General features: G+C 37.1%; 1 protein-coding gene across 13 annotated transcripts in view; it reads right to left on the bottom strand.

The window, feature by feature from the left end:
• KLHL15 (kelch like family member 15) overlaps positions 1-14,291 on the bottom strand; it is a 29,905-nt gene that overhangs the window by 7,300 nt on the left and 8,314 nt on the right. For 9 of the 13 annotated variants that reach the window (XM_072848741.1, XM_072848704.1, XM_072848717.1 and 6 more), the window contains one exon: positions 8,617-9,328. In XM_072848741.1, the coding sequence (XP_072704842.1) occupies positions 8,617-9,321 (705 nt within the window). In that variant the 5' untranslated portion in view covers positions 9,322-9,328. Of the gene's footprint in view, positions 1-8,616; positions 9,329-11,346; positions 11,465-14,291 lie in introns of all 13 variants that reach the window. The other 4 variants (XM_072848750.1, XM_072848725.1, XM_072848733.1 and 1 more) reach the window with 3 other exon arrangements.

Raw genomic sequence — 14,291 nt, 5'->3', positions numbered from 1 at the left:
CATTCTGTGTTTACCAAGGTCTACCCTGGTCTAATTTCTGCTGAATTCTCACAATCAAGCCCAATCAGGTATTCCCAAATGCTAGGCTCTGCTCACAGGGCTATTTAATTGGGGCAGGGTGGGAAGGGAATGTACCCAAACCCCTTTCTTCAGAACATGTGATCGCACTAACCATTCATCACGATGGTTACCTTACAGTTTCCCTTCTGTGAGTCTCCACACTTTAACACACACCTTTAACACAAAAGGAAGACATCTCAACCTATAATCCTTTGGTTGCACATTTATTTGGTAAATTGCAGAGATGGGTTTAAACTTCCACTTCCCAGGTGAGAGTTACCACCTTTGAATGACCACATAGTAGTGAAGTGCTCCTTCTTGGTGCCATCTCAATTTGAAAAGAGCTATCCCTGCTGAGTTTTATTGGAGTTGGGGGGAAGACTGCAAGAATTTACCTTTCCAGGACCCTTCCTACTAAAACCAATTTAAGTTCCTGAAACAACTCCAAAACACATCCCTCTCTTGAACATTTTAATAAATCTAGCTCCAGGCAGACCTTGGGTCACCACTTGATTCTCTTCAAAGAGGTTTCACTCTTCCTGTACAGTCCGGTGTAACACAGCATCCTGAATTACACTTCAAAAACAAATAAAAGCCTGCTAGATATTGCCAAATCCACAAATCTTCTATCAGATTTGATCCTAAGTCCTAGTTTCTTTCACATAAAGCTGGACTGCTTTCAAACACTCTGAATGCTTTTAGTTCCCACCAGCTCCAAAAAGAGAAGCGATGCTCTGAAAAAATGTCAGGCCACTCTGCAATTTCAAAGTGACCACAAGATAACATCAGAAGCTACTATTTTTCAATATCTGTTCCCCCACCTCCTCCTATTCCCTGTCCCAGGGGACAAAAGCCTGTACCACCACTTACCTAAGGGATCGTGGTGTGAGTTTTCATGTACATGAAAAGCAATTTGGAAATGAATGTTCTTTATACCTTGTGAATAAAGTAGTTGCTTGTTCCATAAACATGTGCTATTCAAATTTTGTTAGCTTTCTGTTAATAATTTCTCAACCTTGTATAGTAATTAAGACATTCTGATGTTGGATAAAGATTTTTTAAAAAAAATCTTTTGAACTGTTATTATCGGACATGTTTTGCACAGATTTTGAGATTCGTTTACACACCAGATTTTCAAAAAACCCCGAATACTAACCTACCATTGTAAAGCACTATACAGCTCAAGAATTATAGTGATTTGATGTTTTTATTTACACTTTTTCTTTCCCCCACTTTATTTTGACAACTTCAACTTATCTTTGCTTGGAAAAAGAGGATGGTCACATGCAGATTGCATATATTATTCTCAGGGCAATATCCAGCTGCTTTCCACCATTTTTATTGGGGGTGATTATGGAGAGAAAAGGTTTACTTAGGTATAGTGCTTATAAAACACCCACAGTAAGCCCAACTCTTCTGGGGAATAAGAGATCTATTTTCTTATTGCAAATAAAGAATCCATCATACAAACACAGGAGATCTGCTCATATGGCATTTGTTAGAATAAACCATATAACTTGCCTGACTGAAAAGACTGAACATAAATTCCAGAAAATATGCTGGGGGAGGGTGGCGGAGAGAACCACAGCACAGGAAAATGGTAAAATATAGAAAGCCTTAAAGGGTACAAAAAAATTAATCAGGAAGTTAAAATGACAAAGAATCATGGGTGGGTTACTTTATCCTTAAAAGTAACTTTCAAATTCTAAACCAGCACAACTATTTCATGCATTTCCAAACCGGAGCTATCATTTTTGGAATTAAACAAAAAGATAAACTATTTTTGTTCCACCTATATGCATTTCAAGTTTTCTTGGATAATTATGGAAGACAACAGGATCAACATGCTTACAACGTGAAGCATGCCAGCAAAGCCTGGCAGAGATGGAAAATGTTTTTTCTTTCCCCCTCAACATTTACAACTCTGTCTTTAGATCTAGAAACTGAAATGCCAGCCAGAAACTGGAAATAAAATAAGCCTCCTATATCCTCATCACTCTACTCCTTCACATAACCTAAATCTCATCGCATGAGAGCATGCAAAAGGAAACAAGGAATATCTCTAATTCCAGAGACAGAATCTCAAGACCAGGGAATCAATCTCTTAGTAGTTTACTATTACTTATCTTGACAAAGGCACTAACATCAAAGCAAAGCCTCAATCTCTTACCTTAAACCAGAAAGACATCAAGAAGCATATGCAGCTACCAGTTATAAACAACTCTTTCAGACTGAAGTTCACGGGGAAGCTATCTACAAGCACAATCTTGAACAGATGGACATTAAAATATATAAGCACTAGCAATTCTTACAATATGCAGACACCCCCCCCCCCCCAAAAAAAAAAAAAAAGAAAAAACAAACCCAAAAAAACCCACACAACCCACAAAACAAACCAGAGCGATAGACTGTCTAAATTCTGGTAAGAAAAGGTAGTTGGAGGCTTCCTAGAATTTGGCTTTGAGGAAAAATATCAGTGTTTCTAGCCTTCCACCTTTCACCAGCACAACCTCTGCCATACAGGAGCGGTACCTCTCCTGAGGCTCAAATGATGGTCTAAGATGAATGTTAGGATATGCCTATATAAAAGTACAGACTGCTCACACTTGCTTGATACAAATGAAGACAATGCAAATGTAGGTCAGTTTGCCCACTTTCACATTCACACACTGTCTGTGTGAAATCTTCCAGAGTTATGTGAAAGTCCTATTCAGCCCATAGTAAGGAAAACCCTCCAAACACCTACGCTTCTGAATAATTTTACAATACTTTTAATTACTTGTGTGTATAATCAAAAAAGAGAAGCATTAAAATTTAGGTGTTTAGGTATTAAAACACAACTCTAAGTTGTGCATATATTTTAATTTTAGTAGATTAAAGAACGTGGCCTTCAGCAAGCCTTTTGTGGGAATTGCTGTCTGACACCCAAAATACGCTGAAGGAAATCCCTCAGCTTTCAAAAGTAGCCTTCTGCCATTACCCATAAGTAGCAACATGTAGTTGATCAACAAATATCTCAAGTGCTTACCAACAGACCGATTTTCCTGTTAAGTTCAAATGGAGAAGCTCTAGAAGGAACATGCCCCTAATTACCAACAAATAATTAGAGAATGCTCACAAGTTTCTGCAAAACATCCAAAACAGATGGAAATGTACACTAACCATGATGAACCTTGAAGAAAAACAAATGTGCATTCTTAAGAGTACATCATCAACTCTGAAATGATAAAAAAAAATAAATGCTTCATAGCATTTTCAAAGTTTAAAGAAAGACTATTCTGTTACCTTGCTGAAGGGTCTCAAAGAAAGTTTAAGTTGGACTTCCTTACCAACCCCAGCCTTATTGTAAAAAAGGAATTTAATCCAAGTGCTAAAGCTTTGCTCATGTGATTTTTTACACTCTTTCCAATTCTTTCTCTTCAGTTTTCTGGACAAAACCTTCTTACAGAGGTTCTGCTGGGACACAGTGCTAATGTAAGAGCTCCCCAAGAACTCTAATGAGAACTATCTCATTGCATCATCTACCAGTTATAGTGCTTCACAGTCGGACTTTTAGCTACACAGACAGGGAACAGCATAAACAAAATCAAATGTGTCATTCCATAAAGAAAGATGAGGAAAATAATTTAAAACATTCACCTCTATACCCACCCCCTAGGGTAGTCAATACCAAAAACATCAAGACTTCACCAAAATCACCACCATCCCTCCAGCCATAGTAAATTGGAGCTTGAATGCATTTTCTCTTCTTCATTTTGAATCAGTGAAACACTCAGTAAAAACTGCTGGCTTTCCAAATTAATGCAGCTATTAATCATTGCCTATTTTTCTGATGTATTGCAATGCATGCTTTTCTAGTTGCAGCAGCTATGCAAGTTTCAGAATTTTCCATCTATAGTCTATGAAAAAGTAAAGCCAAAAATGTAAGCCATTAGTTTCTAATTTGAAAAGTGATCCCCACAAAAGACCAGATGTATCCCATGTTATGTTCATCATCTTCCCCCCCCCCTTAAAACAATTAAGCAAATTAATAAGCTGCAGGAAGAGCAATGAAATGCAAGCTAAATGTTCTGCAACACAAGTTTGACTTCACTGTATAGCTTCCCCCCCCCCCATTTACAGCTATTGCTCTATTTGTATTTTTGTTACTTGGGCTTTTAGGAAAAAGCTTTCAAAACCATGGAGAAAGGCTACTTCTGAAGTGCCCAAATTAAACATCTTTTATTTGTACACCTGGTAACTAAATCTTTTATTATATGGGGTAGATATTAGCTTGGTTCCTTCTGTAGAACTGGTAAAAAAAACACAGTAAAACCTGGATGGCTCATAATGTGACTATCATCTCTAGTCACATAAGTGGAGAACTATTTCAAAGATTATAAAATTGTGCTTACTTAAGTTTTCTAAAACTGACAATTCTGAATGTCTAAGTGATGCAACTCAAACTCTACTAGGAGTACAGAAGCTATGCTACACCTTTTCAATGAATAATGGTGGCATCTGTATCAGACTTCTAGAGAGCAAATTCTTCCTTTTACTTGCAAAAAAATTGATATTTTACTAGAGATTAAGCTGAATCAAAACTAAAGATCCATCAGTCCTACTAACCAGGATCCTGATTATTTTCACATCTACTTATATTCTAAGGACAGTTATATTCTAAGCCATATTCTAAGCACAATTATAAGCCTGTCAACAAACGTTATCAAAATGTTAACACACTTATTCCAGAACAAAATTCAGTCAAATAGAAAAGGTCTCACGTATATCTCTCAACCAGCAGCAATCAAAATTACTTTGCAACCAAACATCAGTATACATAGCACTGGACAAGCTGCTGTACTTAACTTTCCCTTTTTCTAGCATGGGTCATTACTTAGTTACATCCCACGGCCAGTACAAAAACTGGTCAGTACCAGTATAGGGCTTTGAAGGGCTATTTTGCAAGTGCTACAGATCACTTACGTTTTTCAGCCTAACCATAGAAGGACAAGAAGACATAGTTTCTGTGCAGCACGGACAAGGCCCTCAAACTGAGTATTTTGCTGTTCCTTTTTAGAAACTGGCAAGAGAAATTATCACAATCAAGCTGGAATCTAATTTAAATCTAATATCTCAAATGAGAGTGGAGCCAACAATCTATATGCCAGAATTGAGATGCTCAGCACATAATAAATACTTCTAGCAAATCTATCCAAGTCAGCAGTAACCTTTACACATAAAAATATCAAGTGCAGCACCTATTTAAGGTAAGAGGGGCCCACTAACCTCATCCACTAGACACTTCTTATTCTAAGCTTCAGCATACGAAGTTGTAGAAGTAGATACATATGAATTACTAGACATGGAGGTAAATGAGGAAAAAAAAAGATAAATTCAACACATTTATCAAAGGTCAAGTCACAATGACATAAAATTACAATGACATCTTCTCAAAAGCTACTATTTTCTAGGCACAGGAAAGCACATACTCAAAGATAATGTGCTATCCATCCTACCTCTAAAGCAGAAGCTGATGTACCTAGTGATTACTAAGTTGGGAATTTATAAATCAGCATGGGCTAGTCATAACAAACCCTATAGACTGGACATAAAAAAAACCCCAACTTTCAATTTTAAGGACAGAGGTTTTGAAACAACATTTCAATCTGAGCAGTACGCAGAAACTAAATGGAGCTTAAACAGTACATGAAGGGAAATCATGACACGGTTGCCTCCAATAACACAGAGATGAACTCAATGATCTAGGAGAAATGCCCTCTAATTTTTATCTACAACCTTTCTCAAGACTTACAGAGCCATGGATATATTTCAAATAAAGAAAAGTGTAACATGGATAGTGGAACTTGTGCTTCTCCCCATATACTTTGCCTTTTTTTTCTAACTATTCCCCAAATCCTTACTTCATTTATCTTTCCATTTTCCCTCATACACCTACATCTATTTTAAGGGCTGAGGAATAAAAGCATTATCTATTCATACTTGAGAAGCAGTTCTTCCAGGACAGTTTAGAGTAAGCAAACAGGCTGCACCTTCACTTCAAATGTACATCAGCCTCAAGGTATAAATCTAGAGTCACTCGTCAATTCCTTTTTAAAAGGACAAGCCATCCCACTCAGATTGTAAATCTCTTCCAAAAAATGATGTAAGAAATAGAATGGCTTAAGAGGCCAAAAGTATCCTTACTGTGACTTGCAAAGTTAAGTTATATAAGTTATTTATATACTACAATGACAGGCATCTTAGAAATGCGTATTAGAAAGATTACGTAAGAGTACATATGACAAGCTGACAAGCCAGCCACTGTACAGCGAATACAGAGCTCGCTGAACTGTAAGAGTCAACCTCAGATTGTATTTGGTACATTGACGCAGACATTTACTATGTGCTGCCTTCAGGAAAGGGGTGAATTCTGTTTGCGGATCTCCAAAAAAGCAGTTTTACCAATATTTTCCCCCTTCTACACACAGAAGAGAGTTCTCCTCAGGTTAATTCCAGAACAGTTAACAGACACATTCTTTTATTAAAAAAAAAACCAAAACAAAAAAACAAACAAAAAAACCCCCTGTGGTCTATACTATGATGCTAGCTCCAACTGCGGTTGTCCTTTGTCACTTTTCATGCTGGATTACTCAATGCTCTCTAGCCAGGGCAAAACACAAACACACTCCTAGCTGCAGCAACAAATGACATACTTATTTAGCTGTGCTTCCCTCTGCTGAGTTGTCCCACTTCAGAATCTGCACTGGCTTCTGTCTGTTCCCACATACAATTAATGGAAATGGTATTCACAGATAAAGCTTTTATATGTGGGTATATAAACTGGGATGCTGAAAAAAACTTATCTCCTTAAGTTGCACCTATCTCACCATTTGGTAGCTGTCAAGATAAAGATGAGAAGCACTGTATGCAGGATTTATACCACTGATACCAAAACCAGCTCCAGAAGTAATACGTGAATATAATGCTGACGACCAACATATACTTTTCACTTGTGCATACAGAAATTTAACTGAAGACAGCTGGATGCTTGAACTTGTATCCCAAAAACTCAAAGAGCTGAAGCAGACTCTTTCAGATGAGCCTTACCCTATTAGATTGACCCTAAGAACACTCTGTGAATCCTACCAATTTTCCTACTGAAGGGCTTAAATGATGTAATAATAAGGTAAATGCATTATTAAAAACAAGACCCTACACAGTATCTTGCAGAGTTCAGCTCTTACTAGTTGGAAACTTTAAAACCCAATATAAACATTACATTACTGTTCTAAAATATGTTTAGGTATTTATTTTGTTTATGTCTATAGGCTAATATAGGATCATAAATGTATTTTATGTATTACTTCCTCTACTCAATTCACACACACACACAAAAATCCAAAATATAAAAACTCACTCGTCTCTGAAGTAATTAATAGCTTTTATAATTTAAAATACAAGTAAGTGTAAGCATTACTGCTTAAATGATCCAGTAGCCCTTAAAACCACCAAGAATAATACAACCTTATCTGTATATTCACTAGACACCAAAGTAAAAATATATAGAAATTAATTTCTAAGAAGCCCAACAGAAACACAGGGTCTTAAATCCTATTAAGTCACTGAGAGGTGAACAATACACAAGTTAAAGTTGTATCTTATCACACAAAATTAACATTGTTAAAACAAAACAGCACAGTTTAAGTAACTCCTAACCTGAATACCCTTACTGTTACTAGCCTGCAAGAGAGCTGCTTACAAAGTTTTGTAATTTTCTAGTTGACAAATATTCAGAGATTCTCAGGAACCTGAAAACAACATTTTTCATCTATTCTTCAACAGAACAGCAGAAAAAGCAAGTTCTCTTTTAACCTCTTAATACATACAATGATCAGTTGAATTTTAGATCACCTGTTACAAAGATTCCTCTGATATTTAAAGTAAATCATTACATTTCACACCATCAATAACTTTTGATTGTATTACGTGCCTTGTGTAGAACCAAATGTACGTGTAACTTTGCAGGATCAGGGCTTACTTCCAACTGCTGTGTAACAGCACAAGCACTGAAGATACAACAACAACAAAAACACCCTGCAGATTTAACAGCAGATGCTAGTAAATAAAAAAATATTTGTAAATAAAAAAATCTGTACTTAAAACACGTAAACTCTACAGTCACTATGTTTTGATTATACTGACAATTATCATGACATATACCCTACATACTGTATGCAGCTCTAAAATCTCTGGAAAGCAAGAAGCAACTTGTGGAAAACAGTAAGAACAACTGAAATAAAACTTGATACAAGTGACCTTATTTTAAAATGTCCTTTCCTTATGAAGTCACTTAAAAACATGTATTGTAAACCTACCTGTTCTGCAGCCACTGTACATTCTATTGTCTAATCATCAGATGACAATACTTTTAGATGTTTGTCTTCTATGGGTTTATTAGAAAAATAAACGCTATCTTTTTGTTCCTCCTAATAGGTTTGGGAATCTTACCTATTTAATGGCATGCTGCCCTAGCTAAATGATGAATCCTGTCTATTGCTTTTCAAATGCACCAACCTTCTCAAAAACACTGGATGGTGTCATCAAACAAAACCTGATGTTCTGAATGATGGTGTCCGTATGCCTCCAGCGTCTTCTATCATGGCGCAGCCAGGCCTGAACAGCTTCATACAGCTCTATCTCTGGAAACCTGCTCAGATGATCATTATCCAAGTAAGACATGAGCTTCTCAAAGCTCAGATATGAAAGGAAGTCAGGTCTGGACATGAGTGGCACAAAATTCTCTAGCAGAAAGGAATCCAATTTTTCCCTGACTCCTTCGATGTTTACACCAAAATCATCCAGAAGTCTCATAATTTCTGCACAGTTTTCTAAGCAGATTTTAGCTAAGAGAAAAGAGCAGCAAAATTTTACCACCTCTATAAGCTGGACATACATGGCAGCCTGAAGGATTTCATGAACAGTGTTCATACTCAGTTCAATAGTTCCATAGTACATGAATTGGAGGACATGACTGAAGCCTGTAGCTGTCAGACCTTTCAAATGGATTTTGTCCTGATCTCGTTCTCGCATATCAGCTGTGAACATAATCCTGAAGTAATCACTCTGGGTGGCAAGCAGTGCTTTATGGGCCTGAAATTGGTGGTCTTCAATGACAAGTGTGACATCAAGAAGCAATCCCTCCTCATACAGTGCTCTGAATCCAGCAGAGACACTGGTGTCATGGATGGAGGAGCTAAACCCTTCCACGTCCCCTGCCATGAATCACCTGGGGGGGGAAGAAAAAAAAAATAAATAAAAATAAAAATAAATTGTTATTTCTAATAACATATCACAAGCCCTTCCTGACCAGACAGATCCTAACTGAGATTGCTTTCATTAAGACTTAGAAGTCTTCACCATCCTTTCTGCTTTCTCTTCAGCTGAAAAATCAACTTAAGAAACAACTTAAAACACAAACTTTAAATATTTCTCCCCCCAAAATATTATCATTTTAAAGAAAGGGTAATGAACAAGAATAACTATGCAATACTGTCAGAGGGATTCCTCACTCCAAGCTACTTAGTGGTCAGATAATGAACATGCAATGCTAAAAAGGTTGTCGGTGTTTTCTTCCTCTCCCCTCCCTCAATCTCTCTAAAGAATTTATCTCAGGGGAGCAATAAAACACCCACTCTTGAATATCAAAGGTTTCAGAAAGGAAGCAGAACTTCCTTAACTTCAGAAACAAGCTCCAGTAGATCTGTACAAGGTATAGCCTAAAAAAATTTTAGTCTCTTTAAAAACATATGTCAATTTACTCAAAAGTTATTTCTAGGAAACTGAACATTTTCAGAGACACTGTTTAAGTTTGTGTATGTCACTTCTGTAACAACATAGTCCCTTTTTCCCCTGTTTCTTACTATAGGTGATGAGATTTATAAAGTGCAAAATATTAAGGCAATAGGAAGCACTGACAAAATTAGGTCACAATAAATAATATTCTGTATACCGGGTTTAGTGAAGTTTAATTGCTTATTAAGCATTTGAACATTTGCAGATGCAGTGTTACTTACGTGCAAGCTATAGTCAAACTGTAAATAAACCAAAAAGACATTAAAGACTAGCAGGATCCTACCCTGTTAAGGTTAAGGAAGATAAATACTCAATAAAAATCTGTATCAAGAACTAATCAAAATCCAGGAATTTATCAAAATCTTGCTCGACTTCCTTGGGTTTAGGTAGGGTGAAGTTGCACAAGGCAGCTTGAACCAATCTAATAATTTATCGCTAGTCAAAGGGCAATGGGGCACTCCATTCTCCCTCTCCGTCCTCATTCTCGGGTCTGAGCTCCTGCTGCCTACTTCGAGCCATTTCTGGGGTGCATTGGACTGCTCTAGAAAGCCAATTCAACTCATAAACCTGACAGAAAACTAAACCGGGGCTGGGGGAAACAAAACAAACACCACCGCTCCCCAGCACACACAAAACCTCAAAACCAGAGAGCTTTCTGCTTATCAGTGAGCTGACTTCTGACTTGACACAGCAGGGGGTATGGCACAAGAACCAAGTTGATGCAGAGGGCAGGACATCACACATGAGCAGGAACAGGGAAGAAGAGTAACATCTTCCCTTTTTGGCATTAATCAGCTACTGGAACTGGTTCAACTGTTTTTGTTGCACTTTATCCCACCTTAAATTACACTGCAACATTCACTCAGTTATTTGTGCATTTAACTCTGAATTTCCTATAACAATTAAAGTTAATAATGTTTTGGTACTGGTAACCTACAGGAAAAGCTAAATAACACCAACATCAACACATTTAACAATCTGCTAATTTTCAAAATTATAGAACTTTACAGCAGTATATGGACACAGAAGTGACTCTAGGTTGGCCCAGGTTTAACAACTTCAGAGAGCAGTTATCATGTTACTCCCACTTCCTCAAGCACCACATCCTGACTGCTGCCATTTTAACTGGAATGTGTTTTATTAGACTCCATCAACAGATAATCATCTCCTCTCCTTAATTCATCAGCACACATCCTGGAAAACAAAACGGGAGATGCTCTCTGTCTATGCAAAACTAAAGTGGTGAGTGGGTGTTTGTAGCCACACCTCATTGTAGCACCGCTCATGCTGTTGAAGCCTGCTGACAGGTTCTGTGCACAAGAGTTAATGCCGGGAACGTTCATGAAAATTAACAAATTTTCATGACAAAATTCGAATGACAAAATTATGACAAAATTCGAATTCCTGAAAGTAAGAGCAGCAGCAAGAGACCAAAGCTGACAATCCAATCACCTTCTCACCAGTATCCATGATAGCACACTCCCTTCAATGTCTCTGAAGACAGAGAGAAAATGCAAGCTGCTCTGGAGCTTCATATTGTGAGTCCCTTATTCCTGAACACAGCACATGCCTACCAGAAAGAAAAATTACCATCAAATATTTCTCTTAGCTTTTGCTAATTCTTGCATAAAAGCAGACAAGGAAATAATTACTTTGCTAACTCTTAGCACCTCAAAAAGAAGCAACAAACTGAAGAGGAAGCATAAAGCCTGACTTTTCAGAATTTTGCTTTCTAATTGGATTTCTGATATCAAATAAAAGGTAAACACTAATATTAGCTTTTTTTTCTTTCACTAGAGCACTTGTAACACCTCCCTCTCTTCCCCAGTTCTCAGATGTTGAATAATAGTTGAGGTCATACTTCAGTCTTTCCTGTTTATGAGATTTAATGATCACTTGCCTTTAATTGGGCCACCCCTTTTCATAAAACATATAGCAACTTGAAACAACTATGTCTCAATTTTGTTTGAAATTGGCCAAGAGGTTCAAAGGTTACTAGGATTCTCAGACAGTACAGCTGTGTAAGTTACATTTCTTTAGGAGACCAACTAAGACATATGGTTCAGCTTCAATTCCAAGATCAATGGAAAAGACCGGACAGGACAGTTGGAATTTACAAATGCAAGACATGAACAAAATAACACAACAATATATTTGGAAAAAAAAGTCAGAAATGAAGCAACATTCCCCACATGACTGAAGCAGCATATATTAATCTGAAAATAATGGGATCTCCTATCACACAGGCGGCAACCTCATGGAAGGGATTTCTTCAAAACAGTACATACATTACTGCATCAGTGACCAACATAGAAGAACCATACCAGTAAGCTCCAAACACATACTAGGGTCTTTCCCCTTAACTTGAGAAAGATAATTACGTTATAGGCACTCTGCAAATAAAAGGAGAGAAATTAACTTTTACATAGAACATCTTTAAAAGGCCTATTTCGAAAAAGCAAAAAGGCAAGGTTGGCAAGTGAAGATAAGAAGAGACAAATGGTAGAGCGTAAATGCACCAAATCCAGAGGAGCACCTCCAGTGTTCCTTTTAAGGACCAAAACAAATAAATAAAACACAAAAAACAACACCAGAGAGAGTCCTGGGCAACCAGCTCTAGGTGGTCCTGCTGAGTGGGGGGGTGAGTGGGGGGGTGGACCAGGTGACCTCCAGAGGTGCCTTCCAACCTCAACCAGTCTGTGTGATCCTGTGATCAAGCTGCTTTTACATAGAGACCGCACTGATTTTTTTTTTTTTTTTTGCAACCATCCTTTTACTTCTGATTAAATACATTAAGACACACACACAAAAATCAGATATAAGCTACTACCCTTCAAATTTTAAGTCTATCAAAAAATAAGATGTTAGGAATCACCAAAATACATTAAAAAACCCCCTGCGTTTAGGGAACACCTTTTAGGGTTCTAATTTTCACATCTCCCCTAAAAGTGGCTATTCTGTAAAAATATATTAAAATCAAAAGTCAGCCGCAAAACTCTACAATGGTAACGAAGTGGTCAACACTCTGAAATTATTACTTCAGAATGTTTTAAAAATGTGGGGGTTTAAGTCACTTAATCTTTCTTTTCACATCCCTGCTTATATTATTTTTAGTAAATCTACAGTTTTCAATCTCAAAATATTTTTCCTCCCAAACATCAGACAGCATTTAATAATTACTTAAGCAGAGACAAAACCAGTAAGACTTCTCCATAACACCATCTAAAGAAGCTTCAGAATTCTATGAGTGAAAAGCGAAAGACTACTTGTCTTCCTGCATTAAAGGAGTAAATATCCCTTTTTGGCACAAAGCCATGCACAATATCAGCAGATACATTCTTTTTTACACCACAAAAATGTATTGGCCAGTGCAAATACAAAAGCAGGTTAAAATAGCACAGACTGGGAAACTAGATAGTTAAATGCATACTATGATCAACTGGAAAAAATCTTCATTTCTATAGCTAATATCCTCAGTCAAAAGCAAATAGCAATGCGGTAGTTCAAATATCAAAAAAGCAATACAAAATACTCTCAAATGAAGTCATTTTTCTAAAGCATAGCTATGCCATTCCTCCCACACACAGACTTGCAATCTTAGATGTAATTCTATGCACTATTCAAATGCTGCAGCTTATTTCCCAGAGGACAATAACATAACGATTTTTTTTAATATTTTCAATAAAAATGCAAAATTTAGAGTTAGATTTTCTTCACCCATGCAAATCACAATAGCACACTTAATCCTAAGGAAGACACGTAGCCTACAGTGGTCTATAAGAAAACTGGAACAAAAATTTCCAACGTATAAACAATGAAGGGGGGGAAAAAAAAAATTCTAAGTTGACATCTGCATTGTTCTGCGCATACTAGAGCTGACCAGTATAATGCAGCACAGGAAGTAAGATTCTCTGCTGAAAAGCCAAGAGAAATACACTTAACCTTATTAGCTTTTCCTGGCATTTCTTCCTCTTTTAGCGCATAATGCACTACAGACTCTACTCTGCCGTGACTGTAAAAGCACTTACTTGGAACACTGATTTCTCATCTTTATTCCGCAGCTGTAATAAAAGTCTGAAAACCCTGTTCCAGACTGCTTTTTCTTGCTAAACAAGAACAACCTTCTTTCCTCAGGGTGTCTGAGGCTCTTAGTCACAACCAAAAGAAATGGAGTCTAAATGCACAGGCTATAGAGAAGGAAGTTATAGAATACCCACTTTTGGCTCATGCCCTGCTTGATTTAAAAATCTATCCAAAAGCAGTACTTCCTGAAAAAGTGCCTTTAAATAAGTGTGTCTATGTAATATATAAGCTTATATGCACTTTCTAGGGATAGAATCTTATTGTTCTAGGAAAGTACTGGCAATACCAACTCTAGCACACCAGCTGAAAGGCAG

The sequence above is a fragment of the Ciconia boyciana genome, chromosome 1 (assembly GCF_034638445.1).
Source record: "Ciconia boyciana chromosome 1, ASM3463844v1, whole genome shotgun sequence".
NCBI lineage: Eukaryota > Metazoa > Chordata > Aves > Ciconiiformes > Ciconiidae > Ciconia > Ciconia boyciana.
The sequence above is the reverse complement of the archived record's forward strand: the minus strand, read 5'-3'. Positions and strand labels throughout refer to the sequence as shown.